This window comes from Eublepharis macularius, chromosome 1, assembly GCF_028583425.1.
Source record: "Eublepharis macularius isolate TG4126 chromosome 1, MPM_Emac_v1.0, whole genome shotgun sequence".
NCBI lineage: Eukaryota > Metazoa > Chordata > Lepidosauria > Squamata > Eublepharidae > Eublepharis > Eublepharis macularius.
In genome coordinates this window covers 25,173,553-25,192,895 of record NC_072790.1, presented here as the reverse complement: position 1 = coordinate 25,192,895, position 19,343 = coordinate 25,173,553, and the positions used below count along the sequence as shown (strand labels likewise).

The following is a 19,343-nucleotide window of genomic DNA, read 5'->3' as shown; positions in this document are numbered from 1 at the left end:
AATACTGCAGAAAGGCCACTTGTGTAAAGTGCGTTAAAGACACCCAACCATTCTTTTGTCCACTTCATACCCAAATAACTGGCTTGTGGGAGAATGCTGGAAATCACTTTAAAGGGGAAATGGAAGGGTCCCTTCCATATGTGGAACACCCTTATTTAAACTTTTCTAATTCTGCCAGAGAATTGCTTTTTCTTTATAGGCAAGCGCACTAAACATAGCTCAGAAGAGGTGTAGCGTTTGATGATATCTCTATAAAAAAGGGCATATGAATTTGCTTGAGCTTTTTAAAGGGTATTTTTATGGCAAGTATCAGGAAGGCTTTGTTTCCCCTAGAGAGCATTGTGAAAAAGATGCCAAATTAAGTAAAGGGTAAAAGTTCAACGTTCCAAATATTGGCTTATTCACACAAAAAAGATATTATGTCGTGTTGGAGATGGGAATATATTTTAAACACAGAAAGGTAAAATCTGAAGTGCTAATAATAAAAAGGTACACTGACTCGTCACTAATAATGCCTCTCCTTATAATTCAGATTGGAAAATATCTGGATTTATTCAAGGTTGTAATGGTACAAGAGGAATTAAAGTAAGGAGTTCTAGTCCTTCTCTTTAAAATGCTGCATAATGTCCAGTATAAATTCATACAGGTAATAACAGTAACAACATTTGATTTATAAGGGAAGTTACAATAATAATAACAACAACAACAACAACAACAACAACAACAACAATAATAATAATCCATTTATAAGGGAAGTAGAGAGATGAACAACATGAAAGGGAGATTTTTAACAGCTAGGCCTGGCTTGTTGTTGACTTGTTAGAACAGAGGAATGGATCCCAACGATAACATTCACTAACAAGGGCACTGCTGTTAGAAGAAAGGAATTTCCCTGCCTCCCCTCTCCCCACTGCATCTCACTGGTTTCCTCTCAGTGGTCCTGGGGGGAAAGGGGGGGGCTCCCAAGAACAGAATGGGGACAAACTGGAGATCTGCAGAAGTGGAGGAGGGGGGAAATAGATAAAAATTGCCCCCCCCTTGCTATCAGCACTAGTGTTGAGATCCGACTCATATCATTGGATTGTACAGAGTTCAAGGTCAAACAATGGCAAACACATATAAATGAACACATTTGCATATATTTAAAAAGACTTAAATCTGGGCAGTGAAAGCTTGGTTTTCTGTTCAAGAGAAAAAACTTAAATTTGGGCTGATATTTAGCAGAGAGGGGCAGTATTTTGTTTTGCAGCCCTCATGAGACGTAAAAATAAAATGTAAGTTTCGCTTACAATTAAGTGGCCTGCCAGAAAGGAGGCAATGACTTACACCAACACATTATTTCCCTTCCAGTCTGACTCCTCTTGTTTCCTGTTACATTAGTATGGAAGTCTTTACCTCACAAGAAGGTCAGGGAACGGCCTCTACACTAGTAACAACGGCTACTTATTTAAAAATGCTGATTCTACAATAATGCCATCTATGTACAATTTTAGTTCAAGCTTCGTAAAATTTTAGAGCCCTGACACCACACAATGAAATTCCAAGCACTCAAGCAGAGGTGTGCTTAAACAGTAGGCTGCGTTCTCTACTTAACAACAAAATGAGTTTCAGTGGAGGCAAACAAATGCTGTTCCCTTGTAAAAACAGAGGGAAAATGAGAACACACGCATTCTCAATCATTTCCTGGTAATCCCAAACCTTTGGGGTTATTTTACCCAGTGTCCAGGCACACATAAAATGTGGAAGGAGAAAGAAAAAAAAATCATAAACTGTATGAGCATTACCCATGACAAACTTTAGCTCTTCTAAATCTTTACAACAATGTTTAATGTTGCCAGAGGAAATATAAGCTAGTTATTCCAAGGGGAATTAAAATTCAGGCAAATGCAACTAATTTATAGCTGTGAAGACATTCATCGGACAGCATCCTAACTATTCTCCCTGACACGTTCCATGGCTGGGCTGAAGAGCATCTTGTGTTGAAGGATGCTCCATACACTGACAGAGTGTGCTTTAGCTAAACAGAGCGACAGGATACTGCTCATCTTTGCTCCTAGCTTTGAGCAATATTACTGACACAATTTGTGGATATTATAGGGGAGATATACATTAGTAACGGGGACAGGGAACCAAAATTTAAGCACTCAGGCCCAAATAAAGCTGGGATGGAAAAACACATATGGAGTGCTGAGCTCTACTTTCCTGTAGCCAGTTAAAGGCCCCCCACCCAATGCAGGTGTCTCCTGGTCATTCAGAAAAACAATGTGCTTCAGCTATCAAAAGCTTGGGGAACACATATAGGAAATAATCTGTTCATAGTAATTTGCAGCATTTTTAAAAATTTTAAATAATGTATTCTGAATTCAGCCTTTGTGTCTGCACCCCATCACAATGCCAATATTCAATAGAGCATGCTGATATGTTCTACCATACCTAGCAGGAGGCCCTGACCTGGATAGGCCAGGTGAGCCTGATCTTGTCAGATCTCAAGCTAAGCAGAGTCAGCCTTGGTTAGTTATTGGATGGGAGACCTCCAGCGAAGACCAGGGCTGCAGAGGCAGGCAATGGCAAACCACCTCTTGCCATGAAAACCCCGCCAGGGGTCACCTTAAGTCAGCTATGACTTGAGGGCACACCACCACCCCCATCAGGAGACAGATCTTCTTACAGGAGACAGGTTTCTCTTATACAATGTTCAGACACATCAAAGTAGCTCTGCTAGCAGCCCTCCCCACTTCTGACACACCCAGCCTTTGGAAAAACCGCCCCCCTTTTCCTCACAACTCTCATCCATCCCCTCATTCCTTCCACAGGACACTTAATTTTCTCCCCCACCTGCTTCTATCAGATTATTCACCGCCAGCATCTACTGTTTCTACCCCCTTTCCTCAAAATCTTTTTTATCCATGGCACGTAGAGATGCCTGTTCCCCCAAAAGAACTGTGTAATTCAAAAGTATGTATACACTAGGGATGTGCATCACGAAAAGAAAAGCGGGAAAAAAATTGAAATACTTGTATTTACTCGCTTCGGTATGCTCCGTAAAGATTTGGAGCATACTGAAGTGAGGGGGAGCAACCCACTCCCACCTCCACCCCCCCCCCCTGGGGCAACCCCTCCACCCCTCACCCACTTACCTGGCTGGCAGTGAGAGGGGGAGGGGGATCTGCTGGATGGTGGCAGCGACAGCAGTACGCGCAAGGCTGGGACAGCCCGGAGCCTGCTCTTCTGCTGTTGCCACGGCCCACACGAGGCTGGGACGGCCCGGAGCCAGCTCCTCTGCCATTGCCGCGGCCTGCGCAAGGCTGGGACAGCCTGGAGCCGGCTCCTCTGCCACCGCTCTGCCTCCTCTGGGCCTGCAGGGTGGCGGGGAAGGCCAGAGCCGCCTCCTCCGGCCCTTCTTGCCCCTCAAATGGCCACCGCTGTGGCCATTTGAGAAGTAGGAAGAGCTTTCTCTGCCCACTCTGCTGCCCCATAGGGCGGCAGGGATGGCCGGAGCCACCACTGCCGCCGACACTGCCTCCACCACTAGTGGCAGGGCCAAGGTAAGTGGGGGGTGGGGCTTGCAAGCAGCAGGAAAGGGGCCCTTTAAACTCGGCCCCAAAGCTTTCCGGAGCATTACGAATGCTTCGGAAAGCTTTGATTCGGGATTTTCAAATCGGGGCCAGCATGCTGGTCTCGATTCAGTAATCCTGAATCTTTACGGATCAGGTCCGATTCGGGTATTTCACCTGAATCGGAAACCTGAAGCACAGATCCCTAGTATACACCTGCACTTTACAATAGTCTTCTGAGAAAAATGTGTGGTCCTTTGAAACAAATGGAGTTCTATCCTCTTTGTATGGTAATCTGAGTAACTGACAGGCGCGGGAGATTGGATTCAAGAAGGCTATTTCAAACATTTTCAGCGCAATCCTAAACAGAGCTGCTCCGGTCTACATCCACTGAAATCAGTGGGCTTAGAATGGAGTAACTCTACTTAGGATTGCATGGTTTGTTGCCCTGTGCAATTGTTTAGACCAGACCAGCATGTAATGATTTTAAGTGTGTGTGTGTGTGTTTAAATGCTCGGTGTGGTTCAGATGAAGAGTAGGGGGTGAAAGAGGGATGAGCGAGTGAGATGATTGGTTGATGACAGAGTGCGGGCAGGGTGAACTGCAGTTTTTAGTTACTGAGCAGAGAGTAAAGAGGTTTTTCGGTTTAGCTGTGTGCAGCCTGAGGGTGTCTATGTATTTCTTAGAGAAATATTGAGTCTGGTTTAGACAGGCAAACTGTGTGCGCGCCTGAGAAAGTTTATGTATATGTGTGTGACTGAGCCTATGTAAGGAAACTTTAAGAACTGATAACTATCTTTGAAACCATCAAGCTTAAGTAATAGTGTTTTACCAATACGCTTCTTGTAAAAATAGAAGTTTATTTTGGTTTTTTTTTCATCCCAGAGTATACGTTATTCCTATACATCCCATTCCTTTTCTCAGGGCCACAAAGTCCCACAAAGGAGCCTGAAGCTTGGACATGTTATTAAAGAGAAAATTTAAATGAACTATTTTGGAATATAATTCCTGGTGGCACCAATCTACCCAGAGGGTGTAAGAAGAGGGTTAAAGGCAAAATCTAACTGAAAAATAGAGGGTTGTAACGCAGCATTATCACCGTTCGTTCTCCAAGAGCCAGCTTTCTTTGTTCTATTCCAGTCCAGTGCCTCAGTGCTCTCAACAACAGTAAACATTTGTGAACTTATTGCTAATGCTATGCTGCCTTCCAAAAATAAGAGAAGAAATGGCATATTGGTCAGCATAGGAGATGTACGCTTTTGAGGTCCATTAAAATCCTTCACTTCGAATTCTCAAAAGAAATTGTCCATTTTTTAGAGAAAAGGCATCACTTGGCATATTTTTAGACCCACCACTTCAAAGATTTATAGGCCATCAATAATCCGGCTGTTAAAATATTTAAAATTAAATAATTTTTGTATTACCAAAATAGCAGTAGCCCTCTCTGATTACAGAAGGAAAGCATTATTTCTGTTTAATGCAAGATAACATACAATCGAAAACAAAACTTAATACTCTTGGAAGCCAAAATACAAACTCACTCCCTTGAGGGGCCGCAAAGCTGAGTGAGGGTCATTGGAGCAGTCTGTGGGTAAAAGCTTTGTTAACTGGCATCCACCATTTCCAATGAATGCTAGTTAATCAAGTTTTTCTTCTGTACTAGAACTCAGGGTCATGCTATGAAACTAGTAAGACTGGGGGGGAGGGGAGTAGTACTTTACAAAATGAGTAACAAAAGACATACCAACAAAGATTTCAACACAGCACTCAGTTTCAGTTGAACACATGGAACAGCCTTATACAGAATCAGACCATTGGTCCATCAAGGTTAGTACCATCTATTCAGACAGGCAGCGGCTCTCCCGGGTCTTAGGTAGAGGCCTTTCACCTATGACCCAGTTCTTGCAACTGGAGATGCCATGGATCGAATCTGAGATCTTCTGCATGCCAAGCAGATGCTCGACCAGTGAGCCATGTCCCTTCCCGACAGTTACCTGTGGTTTTTTATAGCTAGAAGTTGTTGGAAGGCAAGATCTGTCAAATGTGGCGGAAAAGGAAAACAGACAAGCAGTCCAGGCTGCACAACAACTTGCTGTTCCCTTTCAATTATCAACCAATTCATCCCTCGAGCCAAATTTTAACCTGCAGTTCAAGTTTGCAGGGTTACGTATTTTGTAGACTTAGCAGATGTTTCTGGCTTTCAATTGCCCACACAATGCTGCCCAACCATTTCCCAAGAGTATTCACCATGACAGATTCATCATCCAAGTGACAGTCGCTATCTGTGATCTCCCTACTAATGAAAAACTATTTGGTTCCCCATTTCATAGCTTTTGCTTTTGATCGTTACAATTACTGAGAAAACAAGGAAGGGGGGTGGGGGCTACAACATCTCATAGCCATGAGGCCCCAAACACCACAGAACGCAGCACTCAGCTGTCAGAATCGAACTCTGCCACTCTAATCTACAAGGCACCAGGCTGGCACTGTGAGTGATTTCACGTAAGACACTACAATGTGGTAGCCACCTCTTACTTCACAGCAACTGCTGCAGTCCCACAGTATGTGGTTGTCCGAGTGGCTGGCCACACCACAAAGGTGACCTTAGAAGTCTGGGAGTGGTAAGCCTGGCTTCACCAGGACAGCCATCAATCCAGAGGCTTGGCCTCTCCACTAGGTGGCCATATGGAACCACCACACAACAGCCCAATCGCAGAAGCTATAAAATGCCTTGTTAGATTGGGCAGTGGCTTTCCAGAACCAAGCCACAATGGACTGTAACAAGAAATTCTCTGTGGTGCAAAAGTATTGACAGCGCCTACTAGGCAGAACTACTTGTTCTCTCTCTTCTTACTTAGTCAGACTGCGAGCACAGGGCTTCTCAGTGACAACGTGTCTGAAAGTGGATGGAACTAAGTGATTCAGCTTGGGATGCAAAATGGAACTGGAATTGTATTCGCACAGCATTTCAGATGCATGTGGTGAACGTTTGAAATGCAAAGCTCCCTGCTGAAGTGACAAGACCCACCCCAACAGAAATAAAAATACACACCAAAAAGTCAGTTGCATTCATTCTCTTTGGCTTCAATGTAACATTGACAGAATTTACTATTTTCTGTATGAGGGAAAATAATGATAAAAATGCTATCATGTACCATCTTTCTTAGTGTAACGCCCCATCAGAAAATTTCCATTCAGAATACAGCATTCTAAAGTAACATTCTAATACCTATAATAGGGATTTTCTGTTGTACTACCTATGTCTGAACACAGAGGCACTGAAATGCCGTATCAAAAAATAAACAAGCAAGCAAAGAATCCCCCACAACTTACCAGTAGACTTTTTAGTATTAGTTCATTACAAGTGAGGGACCCGCAAGGACTCACAGGAGGCATCTCATTCTCCCCTCCCCCACCATGGTCTCGTTCCCTCCTCTGCCCCACCCCCAGCCTTTCCCCCTTTTCCTGCTTCCTTCTCTCCTTCCCACTCACTTTAGTCTGCCCCCATCCTCACCCCCGCCCCTGGCAGCCTCTCCCCTACGGTCCAGTTTTGTGCCGCTGGCTGAGCCAGGATCAGCTGCATGCCGGAGAATCTGCAAGGACTTATGTGAGGGGCTTCACTTTTCCATGTATCCCCTTCCCCACACTAGTTCCTCTTTCCCTTCTCCTGGCAACCTCCATATGTTCACCTTTCCCGACATCCTTCTCTCCTTCCAACCTACTAAACAACTCATCTTTTACCTGTCCCCCATCTTCATCTATATTTATAAATTTGCTTAATTTACATACTGCCTTTCTCCCTAGTGGGGATCCAAAGCAGCTTTACATCTTTTTTCTTAGATCCAGAGGATCTTCCAATGTGATCTATGCCCTCATGTGCCCACAATGTCCATCTGCTCTGTACATTGGACAAACCAGCCAACCTCTGTGCAAAAGAATAAATGGACAGAAATCTGACATTAAAAATGGCAACATCCAGAAACCAGTGGGAGAACACTTCAGTCTACCAGGACCTTCCATCAAGGACTTAAAGGTCGCTGTAGTTCGACAGAAACCTTTCAAAAACAAAATCCAGCTGGAAGCTGCTGAATTGGAATTCGTATGTAAATTTGACTCAGTCAGACTTGGATTGAATAGGGACTACGAATGGTTATCTCATTATCAGAAGTAACTGACTTCATTATCAGAAGCCAACTGATCCCATTATCAGAAGCTACTGATTCCATCTATTCCCCCCTCCCCTCTCCACCCATATATCTGACCAGTTTCTTCTTCCCTTCCACGCATCTGACGAAGGGAACTGTGATTCTCGAAAGCTTAAGCTACAGTAAAGTTGGTTAGTCTTAAAGGTGCTACTGGACTCTTTTCGATCATTCTTCTTGCCTCCAAATTATCCTCACAACAACCCTGAGAGGTAGGTTAGGCTGGGAGTATGTAACTGGATCAAAGGCGCCCAGTGAGCTTCCACAGCGGAGCAGCGATTCCAACCTAGGTCTCCCATATCCTCCTCTGTAAGCACAACACTACACTGGCTTTTTATTTTCAGCGGGATGCTGTTGAACAGTAGTAGCAAGCAACCAGTCCTGGGTGAGTCATGCCAGTTGTGTGTCAGCAAGGCGCTTGCTGGTTGTTTCCGAGTCCTCCCTCAAAGGCTCAAACAGCCCTGAAAGGGGCTCTGCCTCCTCCCCCTGCATTTTACTGACAGAGACCAAGCCTAGAATACAGTTATGGTTGCCTAGCAACAGCTACATGAGCTCCTTTTATCATTTTCGTTTTTTAAAACCCATATATATATATATATATATATATATATATATATATATATATATATATATATATATATATATATATATATATATATATATATATATATATATATATATATATATGTATATGTATGTATATGTATGTATATGTATATGTATGTGTATGTATTTATATATGTATATGTATGTATATATATATATGTGTGTGTGTGTGTGTGTATGTATGTGTGTGTGTGTGTATGTATATATATATATATAGGCAGAACTATATATATATCCCTCCCTCCCCCCAATAACCTGGGGCATTTTCAGGTGTATAGGAAAGATCTGTCTTGTCCAGCCATGGCTCCAGTCTCCAGACACAAGCATCCGAGAGATCAGGGCCATTTGGCTATTAGTATATAGGATACTCTAAAAACAAAGATCCAGAGGAGTTAGCTGTGTTAGTCTGCAGTAGCAAAATAGTAGAGTCCTGTAGCACCTTTAAGACTAACCAACTTTACTGTAGCAGAAGCTTTTGAGAACCACGGTTCTCTTCGTCAGATGCATCTAAAAACAAAGAATCTTGCAGTTAAAAGTGGAGTCCAGATCCTCATCAACCTTGAAATTTAACATATTTGGGTCTCTGTCTTTCATCTGCTGGAGGAAATACTACTTAAATCACTTCATTTATGTTATTCATTAGATGCCTTTCCAGAAAAAATGCTCTAGGCAATTTACAATAGATAAAATTTTTTAAAAAACCCATCCAGCAATTTAAAACAACCAAAGAATAGCATTAAGTCAGGAGATGGTGGGCTCACCTTCCTTGGAAGTATGTCAGAAGAGGGTAGATGGCCACCTGACAGCAATGATGATTCTACGGCTCAATATGAATGTATGCAGATCAGGAGAGGCTCTCATGGCCCTTTCCCTACATGACCAGGGTCATGCCGATCACCATTTTGGGGTCAGGATAGAATTCCCCCCCAGGCTAGACTGGCCAGGGATCCTGGAGGTATTCTGCCTTCCTCTGGGCATAGAGCAGGGGTGAGGTGAGGGGGGAAGACAGCTGTTAATTTCCTGTATTGCGCAGGGGGTTGGACTAGATAACCCTTGGTGGTGGAGATAGGCAGAGTAGGTGTTTCAAGAGATGGGTAGTATGTTCTTTATAACTAACCCTCAACAACATGGTTGCAGCATTTTATACAGGTTGATGCTCCTGAATGGTGTTCAAAAAGTCGGCAAGTCTTGTCAAGAAGCAAGGCATGAATTCAGAAATAAATAATATTTAAATAAACTATAAAAATCAATCAGCTCTTTTACACTGGTAGATTTAAGCGACAAAGCTATGTTTCTGGAAGAAAAAACAACTAGCTAAAACTGTTCTGTCCCATACATTTCTTATGACTCTGCAGAAGAGTTCTTACAAAAGTCTTTTTTTATACCTCTTTAAATAGCTTTCTACACACTTCAGCAAGAAACAGAACATTTGCTCTCAATTTCATAGACATAAATGTCATGTTAAAAACAATTTCAGGTGGGTAGCTGTGTTAGTTTGCAGTAGACAAGCAAGATTTGAATCCCGTGGCATCTTAAAAACCGACAAGGTTATCAGGGTATAAGCTTTTGAGAGTCAAAGTTCCTTTAATTAGTTTAAAAATACAGAAACGTAACATCTTTCGCGAGAGGGAAGGAAAACTGAACAAAAATGCGCACAGTGCGAGTAACAAAGAAAATTCCGCAACTAAATTAGCTTATTTACATAGTAGATTTCAATGTATAAGAAAATTAAACTGAAGAGTATTTAAGTGCAATTAAGTTTCCTAGCATAGGAGAAGAAGTATTGCATGGAGCAAGAGCACTCTCTGCTGGCCAACAGAGTACAGTATAGTAGAAACACAACAGAGAGTCGAGCAATACCTTAAAGAAGCAACACATTTGTTTCAATATATGGTAAGCGTTGCAAGCATAGTATTTGCAGCAAAATAGAAGGCAGAATGATTTCAAAATCTGACAGAATGGAGGAAAAAGTTATATGAATATGCACCAATGGCAAAATTAACATCTTATATACACAATAAGCCAATCCAAGAATTCCAGGAAAAATGGAAAATTTTGATTATGTAGCTTAAAACTAATAATCAAGAACAACTATTATTAAATGATGATGATGGAAAGATATTTAAATAGAAGCAGAAAATTAGGAAAATATATGGGTAAGTTCTACATAGGTATATGATTTAATTAATGATGAATTGATTTAATTGATAGTAGTTTATTCATTATGTATCTCTCATTTAAATGTTGTGTTTAGATCAATATATGATCCAGATGAGTATTGATAATTGAAGTAGTTGATGACTGTAAAGATATGATTTGGATGACTGTATGATGCAGTTATGTCTTTTGTGCATATGTTTGAGTTTATTATATGAAATAAATGAAAAACTTTATAAAAAAAGAAGCAACATGTTTATTGTGGAATAATCCTGAACAGACTACAGACCACTGAGTGGGCTCAAGTCTAGGAAGCATAATGCCACCGAAGTCATTTAGGTGTCTGTATTGTGTTCGTGACAATAAACTACCTCTCAGAAAGTGAATGCAGTATGAAGCTCATATTTTAAACAGCAATGGCTTCAGGGGACTTACAGGAAACTCTTCCATACAATAATCATAAGCCAGTTGTGTGATCACACATCATAAGGCTGCAGACAGTTGGTTCCCCCAATAAATTCCCCAATTTTTTAGGTCCGCATATCTGCTCTATACTGTACAAGTTAGGGTAGGACCCAGCAACATAATACCAGCACAGTCACGGCAAAGATGTCAAGCATATAAAGTGTCAAGTGGGACAGCACTGCTGTTGATAGTAAACTTGCTTGCCTGAAGAGTAGCTCCTCTCAAGCCAGAACTCTTGTAGAACCTCCCCCCCCCCCTTCTTGGCTTGCAGACTTTACGCACATTTACGTTATACAAAAACGCACAGTGGGAGCGTGAGGGTTTTATTCTAACTTTAAAATGGACACTCGCAAAACCTACATTCAAAATCCAACACCAATTCCAGCAGAAGTACAAAGAAACCAGGACAGTAAGATATTTATTGTATCAACGGATGTGAAACACCAGAAGGCATTCCACTGGCTTCTCCAATCTGCACTTAAGAAACAGACATTTATTTCTTCCTTTCAGCTATCAGAGGAAAGAGAAGAAACACACCTGTAGCCACAAAACTGAGAGTGCGGAGGAAGGAGGAAAAAGGTCAAAAAGTCCACAAGAAACTAGCATCCTGACCACTGGTCCCCAATTGTTTTCAAGAAATGTTGGGTTTTATCAAACGTATAATATTAGCTCAGATGGTAATGCCTTTCCTTGGAGGACAAGTTATTTGATTGTGAACCACTCTGAAACTAGAAGGGGATAGAATTTTTTGTTTTTCAAAACCAACCAGCACTTTTTTGCACCTCTACAGTACTCAACCCAGCAGGTACACTATCAAAATCCACGTGCTTCAAAGTTCAAAATAATGTGCAGGTGACAGCCAGAGCAGTGTCAGATTAATTCTTATTTCCCTGAACACTTCTAAACTGAACATTTATTATTCCTAGCCCAGTGCATCTTTACTTTAATTCGGATTACACCACTAAATGAAATAGGTCTTTTTTTTGTGAAGTAATAAAAATCTGTCACAGAAACTGAGTTATAGACAAAACCCAGAAAACATCTACTGACCTCAAGTCTCTTTTCCAGGGACTCAATTCTGTCTTTTTTACTGGCCAAGTTCGCTCGTGTGTAGCGGTTCTGCCCAGGGAGGTATAACACCTGGCTGTAGCATTCTTCCCAAACCTGGTTATAAGCTTCACTTGAGAGCTCTCCGTGGCCCATCCCTTGCTTCACCACCTCCATTTCTTGTGCTAAGAGTTCTTCAGCCTGTTCAAAAGGAGGGATTGATTACAACTTAACTTTCCTCAGCTGGGCCTGAATCAGCAACATGCAATTTCTCCACATTCAGTAAGTGCTACTCTCGTAAGCTAAGAAATAAGGAGGAAAACACAACCGCCATTCTCACAGTGGTGCCTGTTTTTACACACTTTGTTGTACCTAACGTATAAAGCTTCCTTGGGTATTCAAAGGGACATTGTATTCCTGCAGGGGGTGAATGGGAGGAATAACCTTTAGAGGGATACCCTTCTCCACAAACAGACAATATATCCAAGCACAGAGAGAAACTCGTAACAGCAGACACACTGCCTTGAGGCAGCTCATCTGTATTAGCAACCTTCCTCTTGAAACCTTGACTACGGCTAAATGAGTAAGTGAATTGAGTGGGAGGTAGTCATAAATGAAAGACCAATTTGAAGGACAAGTTTTTAAAAAGAATTAAGATGCCGGATACTCCAGATAACAGAATGTCTGAGAATGAAAATCGTCCATAAACCCACGTGATTCGTGTTTGTGGTGTAAGCTGTGATAACGGCCAGTGTCCTCAATGGCTTTAAGCGGGGAGTAGACAAAATTCATGGAAGATATGTTGATCAGTGGCTTTCAGGCATGATGGCAAAAGGAGCCTCCCTCTCCACTGTGAGTATGCCTCTGGTACCCAGAAGTTGGGACACAATGGCAAGAGAGAGCCATTTGCCCCCAGGAATCTCACAAGCAGGGCAAAAAGACATTTGGTAGGCTAAGGGTGTGCGTGTGCTGAACTAGACAGCTGTTGGGTTTGAACCACCAGGTTTATTGCTTAAGATACGTACCTTCTTGAGCTCTTCCTTGGGGAACTTCTCGTAAGGATTGTGTTCGAGGTAAACGATGTGCTCTGTGTTATTGGTTCCAAATCCTGGGCCTTTCCCCTTTTTGCCCCCTGGCAGCTCCCCGTACGGGTGATGCACGAGGTCATAATGAAGCATGGTGGTCATCTCTTTCTTAATCAGCTCTTCGCTCTTCTGTAAATCCGTCAGAGGTGGCTCTACGTTTAAAGGTCTCAGAATTGTTTCATTTACCTAAAGCAAAATAAAACACACCAACATACTCCCATACGTAAAAGGAGCTTCTTCTACGAGACAGCCAACCACTATTTGTACATGATTCTCCTTGAGTGTTCTGTTATGTTGATATGCACCCAGATGTACATGATGCATATATGTAGGTTCACATAATTTAATGCAGAGCAAGATCTGGGTCTAAGAGCACCTTAAAGACCAACTCTAACTCCTATATCTCCTTCCTACCTGCCAATTTCAGTGTCATGTTTACCTCCATGTTATAATCATCAGAAGGGCACATCTGATCCCAGGCTTGCAGCAACTGATTTCTGTCCCACAATGTAGAATGCCTACTCATTTACTTTTACTAACTAACAGCAAGATCTACTCTACTTTAAAAAATGTATTATTATGGGAAAGTCTTCTTTAGCATGTTTCATAACACTAATGTTTTTAATACAGTGGATTTTATTTGTGAGCAGCCTTGAGCATGACTCTGAAGAGGAAGCATAGAAATATTCCAAACAAACAAACGAATAAAATACACTTTAAGTTTTCATTGTATCTTTCTCTTGATTTAATCTAATTTAAAATGTAGTGCTTGTATAAGTTTTAAACTAATTTCAAATGTACTATTTGTGTAAGTTTGTATAAGTTTCAAACTAATTCTAAATGTAGTGCTTGTATAAGTTTTCTTATGTACTTTCTATTTTTTTTTAAAAAAAAACAAACTTTCTACACTATAAAAAATAAATAAAATACACTTACTTCAGAGGGTCTGGGCAGATCTTTCTGGACCGCTTTGTGCATCCGCTTGAGTGCCTTTATGCGCTCTGCTTCTCGAATAGCCTAGGAAGGTATTTAGGGTACTCGTTCAAATGTTCCAAAAAACACTTCTTAGCAACAGAGAAAATTACTATAAGCCAACAAGGCTCTGAGACAGGAAGGGGAGCAGAGGGAACATGATACAAAAAATACTCCTCAATTTATGTCCACTCATTTCAGTGGGTTTAGACTGGAGCAACTGTCATTAGGACTGCACTGCTGAAGCTGCAAGCCACCAAGGGCGACATACACTCACACCAGTTGGGCTCATCTACCCATCAGTCCTCCAAAGGTCAGCCTACACAATATGCCCTGAGAATTGAACAGTGCCTGCTGAGCAAACTGAACCATCTGCTCCCGGGAAAGACAGGAATCCAAGACGACTAGCCAAGTTTGGATCCAGACTATTGGTCCATCAAGGTCAGTACTGTCTACTTAGACTGCCAGTGGCTGCCCAGGGTCTCAGGCAGAGGTTTTTCACATCACCTTCTACCTGGTTCTTTCAAATGGAGATGCCACGGATTGAACCTGGGACCTTCTGTATGCCACGCAGATGTTCTACCACTGAGCCACGGCCCCTTCCCAAATGCTCTTTTATAACTCAAAGGACAACCTCACCCCCCCCCCCAAGCCAATAGATTTGTAACAGGTATGTTCACTGGGATGCAATAATATGGGTCATTTGTACAACATTCTCAAAGAGTCTCAGTCTTTGAAGTTAGCCTCAGATCCATTCAAACAAAGTTACCTTGAGGGAAAGATGCCAATGATACTTTTTCTGGTCTCTCAAACAGAGTGTGATCTGATTTAACAGATTTTGCCTTATTTTCAGTTCAGAGAGCACCCCCTTGTTGATTTAATGTCCCACAAGCAACAAATATTTGAACTGAAATATTTGATTAGAATTTTTTTTAAAAAAAATGTGGTCTAAATGTTATATTCAAAAGTTGTATTCAAAACCAAAGGTTTACACGGGATTTTTTAATTGGAATAATACATGTGAAAATTAAATATGATATGATACAGCATATACTACCTTTCCATTATTTAAATTTAAAGAAAGGCAGACTTACAGCATAATCCTAGGCTGAGCTTCTATAACGCAAGGGCACTGTAATCAATGGCCTTAGATGAGAATACGTCTTCATAGGGTTATGTAGGCATCATTTTAGCATGCCTCTGCATCATATAGGGTGGGTGTGGCTGTCCACTGTTTCAACAGAATGTAACTCTCTTTTATGGGGGTCTCTCTCTCTGTGGCACCACTTGTAATGTTCACATCGGACTGCTGGTTACAATATCTCTTTCTCCATGTGAGAGAAGATATATAAATAAGAATTTTAGCTCTGGTTTTGATTTGAATTATACAGACTTTTCAGGTGAATTCATAGCTTGATTTTTTAATATGGATTATTATCTGCATTTCTTGTTGTATTTCTTTTACTACTGTGAATGCTGAGCTTGCCTAATAGTGTATCATAGTAACAGCATCTATTCATTGTTATTAACAATGTATCTTTGGACATGGAAATCTTTCAGTGGAAAAATCTGCCCCCCCCCATCTCTGGAAGATGCATATACAGCATCCTGGGCTGGCTTGCTGTCCTAATTCAAGAACTTACTCTTACCTGCTTGCGAGCATCCAAATCCGCCGCATCTTCTATGTAGGCATCATCAGCACTGTGATCTTCGAGTTCCTTCTCTGCATTTTCCGGCAGGACAATTTCAAAGTCATTCTTTGGAGCAGGAAGGCCCATAAGCCCTAGCCGCAGATTTTCACGGGATTCCCTCTCCTGTGGAAAGTTGAAGTGGCTTACTAAATAAAACACAGGTTACATGTTCACATTTTCCTAAATCAAAAATGGAATAGAGTTAAAAAACAAACAAACATTTTCAGTCATTTAACTGGCTGCAGACCGGCTCCTGGCACAGTCCCTCAGATCTGTGACTTTCATTGTAAAGTACTGTAGGTTCTGAGTTGACAAAATGTCACACGTAAAACTTACAAAACGGTTCAACCATAAAACAACCTAATCTGATGGATCAACCTAGAAGAAAAGATTTTTAATAGACAGTTGGAGGGTCACCCTGAGAATTCCGAAGACATTCTCGGCGATAACGAAGACTGAAGCAGCTGTCCGTACATACGGTCAGGAACAACTTCAAACTCCTAGTGATCATCTCTCGGCAACCAGAACACGTACGATGTTTGTCTGTGCAAGCATTTGTCCCGAGAAAACCAGGACTGTTGCATAAACAATATACTTAGTATATGAACCAGTTCTTACTCTTAATTCCATGTGTACTTTCTTGGAGAATATGGATGTTAACTTCTCTCTAAAGGTTCTGCAACAGTCACAGTTGCTTAGGGACAAGAGCCCCACATGCCCTGGTACCTGTGAAGGCTATTGCAACTGTAATCTTGGTAATGATATGAATAAGTAGAAAAGAGCAAGAGTTCAGTAGCACCTACAAGACTAACAAGAGCTGTGGCTCACAAAAGCTCATACCCTACCACAAATTTTGTGAGTCTCATAGGTGCTACCGGACTTTTGCTCTTTTCTACTGCTTCAGACAAACACGGCTACCCATCTTGATATGAACAAGTGAGAGCATTCCTGTTCCAAGAGCAAAGAAGGTGCTGGAGCTTCTGTTTTGCATAGAACAGGGTTCTTTTAAAGTAAAAAGAGAAGGCAGGTATTCCCTTTTTATAATTTATAAAGGGCTTCAGATTTTGCAAGCCCCAAAGACAAGCATATGCACAAGCACTTTCAAAACCCACGGGAAAACACACACAATCAGATAGCAAGTTTCCAGGAAAATGCTTGTGTAACTGCTGCTTGTGCTGTGCCACTGCTAATGGGATAGTGTTAAGAAATAGAGCTAGACATTTCCAAGGAAGTGGAAAGAATTCAGAAAGTCAGCGGCATCTCGAAGAAGAAAAAAAAGCATCACGTTCTGCTCCGTGCAGAGAGAAAGTTCATTAAAAGGTCCTGTATTTACAGCTGGGAGCCAAACTCGGGAACGGGAGGTGTGGGTGGGACTGCAGGAAAGACCCCCCCCCCCTCCTTGGGGCTGAACAGTTCCTGTACCACGAAGACTGTTACATATACAAATGCTTCTCCAAATAGCTTCACTAGATGCACTCAGGACTGCTTTTCCTTTCTTTTCTTTTTTTACATTTTTATTGGTGAGTACATAAATTTTACATAAATTCCCCATATTACCTAAATTATAACAACAACCCCCTTTCCCCCCCTCCTTATCGACTTCCAACAGCTTTCCAACCCTTAACCCATCTTATCGTTTAAATTATTTTTAACTATATTCTTCTAAATCTTATATATACTGTATCCCTTGTTCTAAGCATGTTCAAATTCTTCTATATCTCAGATTCTCTAATAAGTCCATTCTACTCCTAACTGTTTAACCTATCTATTTTTAATACAATCTTCTTAATAATAGTATTAGCTTAGATTAATTAATAACTAAATTTCCCCATTAATGGTAAAGTTACTTCTCTCTCCTCTTTATAAAATCACAAATTAATAATTCTCAAACTGCCATAGTCCTCCTTTCACATCCCATTTTTTTTCTAGATATTGTTTCAATTTCCCCCAGTCTGCAATATATTCTCCTGGATCAAGATCTTTCAGTTTTCTTGTCATTTTGTCCATTTCTGCCATGTACAACAATTTGTAAATCTATATTTGGTATTTCTTGCACTTTCCATTTCTGCGCATACAAAAGTCTTGCTGCTGTAGTCATGTAAAATAGCAATGTTCTATACTGCATTGGAACATCTTCCATTCGGGACTGCTTTTCCTTTCTTGTGTCACACAAAATGGGCTTAATTATTATCCTTGCTATAATATGATGATCAGCACAGTTTCCCAGTGCTCATGAGCACGTTTTTACGGCCAGTTTTACTGTGAGGAGAACCACTGCATGGAACCACGATCACGGTAAGGAGATGCGGGAAATAGCAGGAAAGCACAAACTTTGCCCTGACCCCAGCCAAATTCATTCTTTCTTTTTGACCTAACAGAAATCCAACCCACCTGCATGCTGGACTCCCTCCTTCCTGTGTAGACAACTGCAAAGACAAGGGAGGAAGCTGGTGGCTTCCTTCCAACAAGTGAATTTCTGCAGACTTTAAGGTGTTCCCTTCTCCTTCCCTTTTGCCATGTATTTTCAAGACCCACTCCTACCTCCTTCTCAATCCTACCACCGGCGGAGATATCCTCGCCATAGTTTTACTGGCAAAAGTTCAAATTAATTTGATTTGGGAAGTATCCGTCTCCATTTTTGAATGCTCTGTTCCATACCGTGTATTAGATACAACAAAAATTAAGGAAACCAGCACCATTTGCCACTTACCATATGCTTCGTGTATGATGGGTCACTGTAATCTGCCATTCCCTCTTCCGGATTAATACTTAATTTATCACGCAGTGGAGTCCTACCAGGAGTCACTCCCACTACTGGCTTTGGAGTCATTCCACCATGAGGAGTCAGTCCTTCGGGTCCGTGAGACGGAGTTCTGGAAAAGATGCCTCTGCTCTAATACCACACATCGGAGCAGTGTCACACAAACCTCGTGCATCGCTTTAAATCTAACTGAAAGGGGATTTAATTTGTAGTACTCTACGTTTTATTCATATTCCCTTTTCAGCCAATGGCTTTACACAAAGTCAAGACACCAGAGAGAGTGATCTTCAAAGAAATATGGGTTTATTATTTATTTAATAACCCCATGACAAATACCACCATTTTAGGCAGAAATGTGTAAAGATCAGTCGGTTCAGAGAATCTTATATATATATGCTCAATGCCGTTTGTTTACAAGATAATATAAGATCAGAAGGTTAGTATAAAGAGTTCTTCAGAACTACATTCCTTGGGATACATGGCACCCAACAATCCTGATGGACAGGACAATCAGATCTTACTGTATTATAAACATATTAACAGTCTGGAGCCATACTTTGGTTATGGGCATAAAACCCTCCTGAGAGATTGTTTTTTCCAAGGCAAGTACTTGATTGTGAAGTAAAAACAAGAGGAATTGTTGTGGAGAGAACATTTCCCCCCAATGCAGGGCCAAGCTGTCCTGCAGTCTAATCTGCTAAATGTGTGAGAAGGAATTTTCCTGTGTAAGTGTTTAGCTTCAATAGTGCTCACATAGGTGAGAGGTCCTCAGAAAAATCCCTTTACGCTAATGTATGCCATTG

The 19,343-nt window shown here is 41.4% G+C and overlaps 1 protein-coding gene across 1 annotated transcript in view; it reads right to left on the bottom strand.

Moving 5' to 3' along the window:
• Positions 1-19,343, bottom strand: part of CDC5L (cell division cycle 5 like) — a 33,664-nt gene that overhangs the window by 3,560 nt on the left and 10,761 nt on the right. Inside the window, exons 10-14 of the mRNA XM_054989659.1 lie at positions 18,490-18,652; positions 15,738-15,902; positions 14,053-14,133; positions 13,057-13,302; positions 12,035-12,232 (exon numbers count right to left, since the gene is read on the bottom strand). Coding sequence (XP_054845634.1) covers positions 12,035-12,232; positions 13,057-13,302; positions 14,053-14,133; positions 15,738-15,902; positions 18,490-18,652 — 853 coding nt within the window. The remainder of the gene's footprint in view (positions 1-12,034; positions 12,233-13,056; positions 13,303-14,052; positions 14,134-15,737; positions 15,903-18,489; positions 18,653-19,343) is intronic.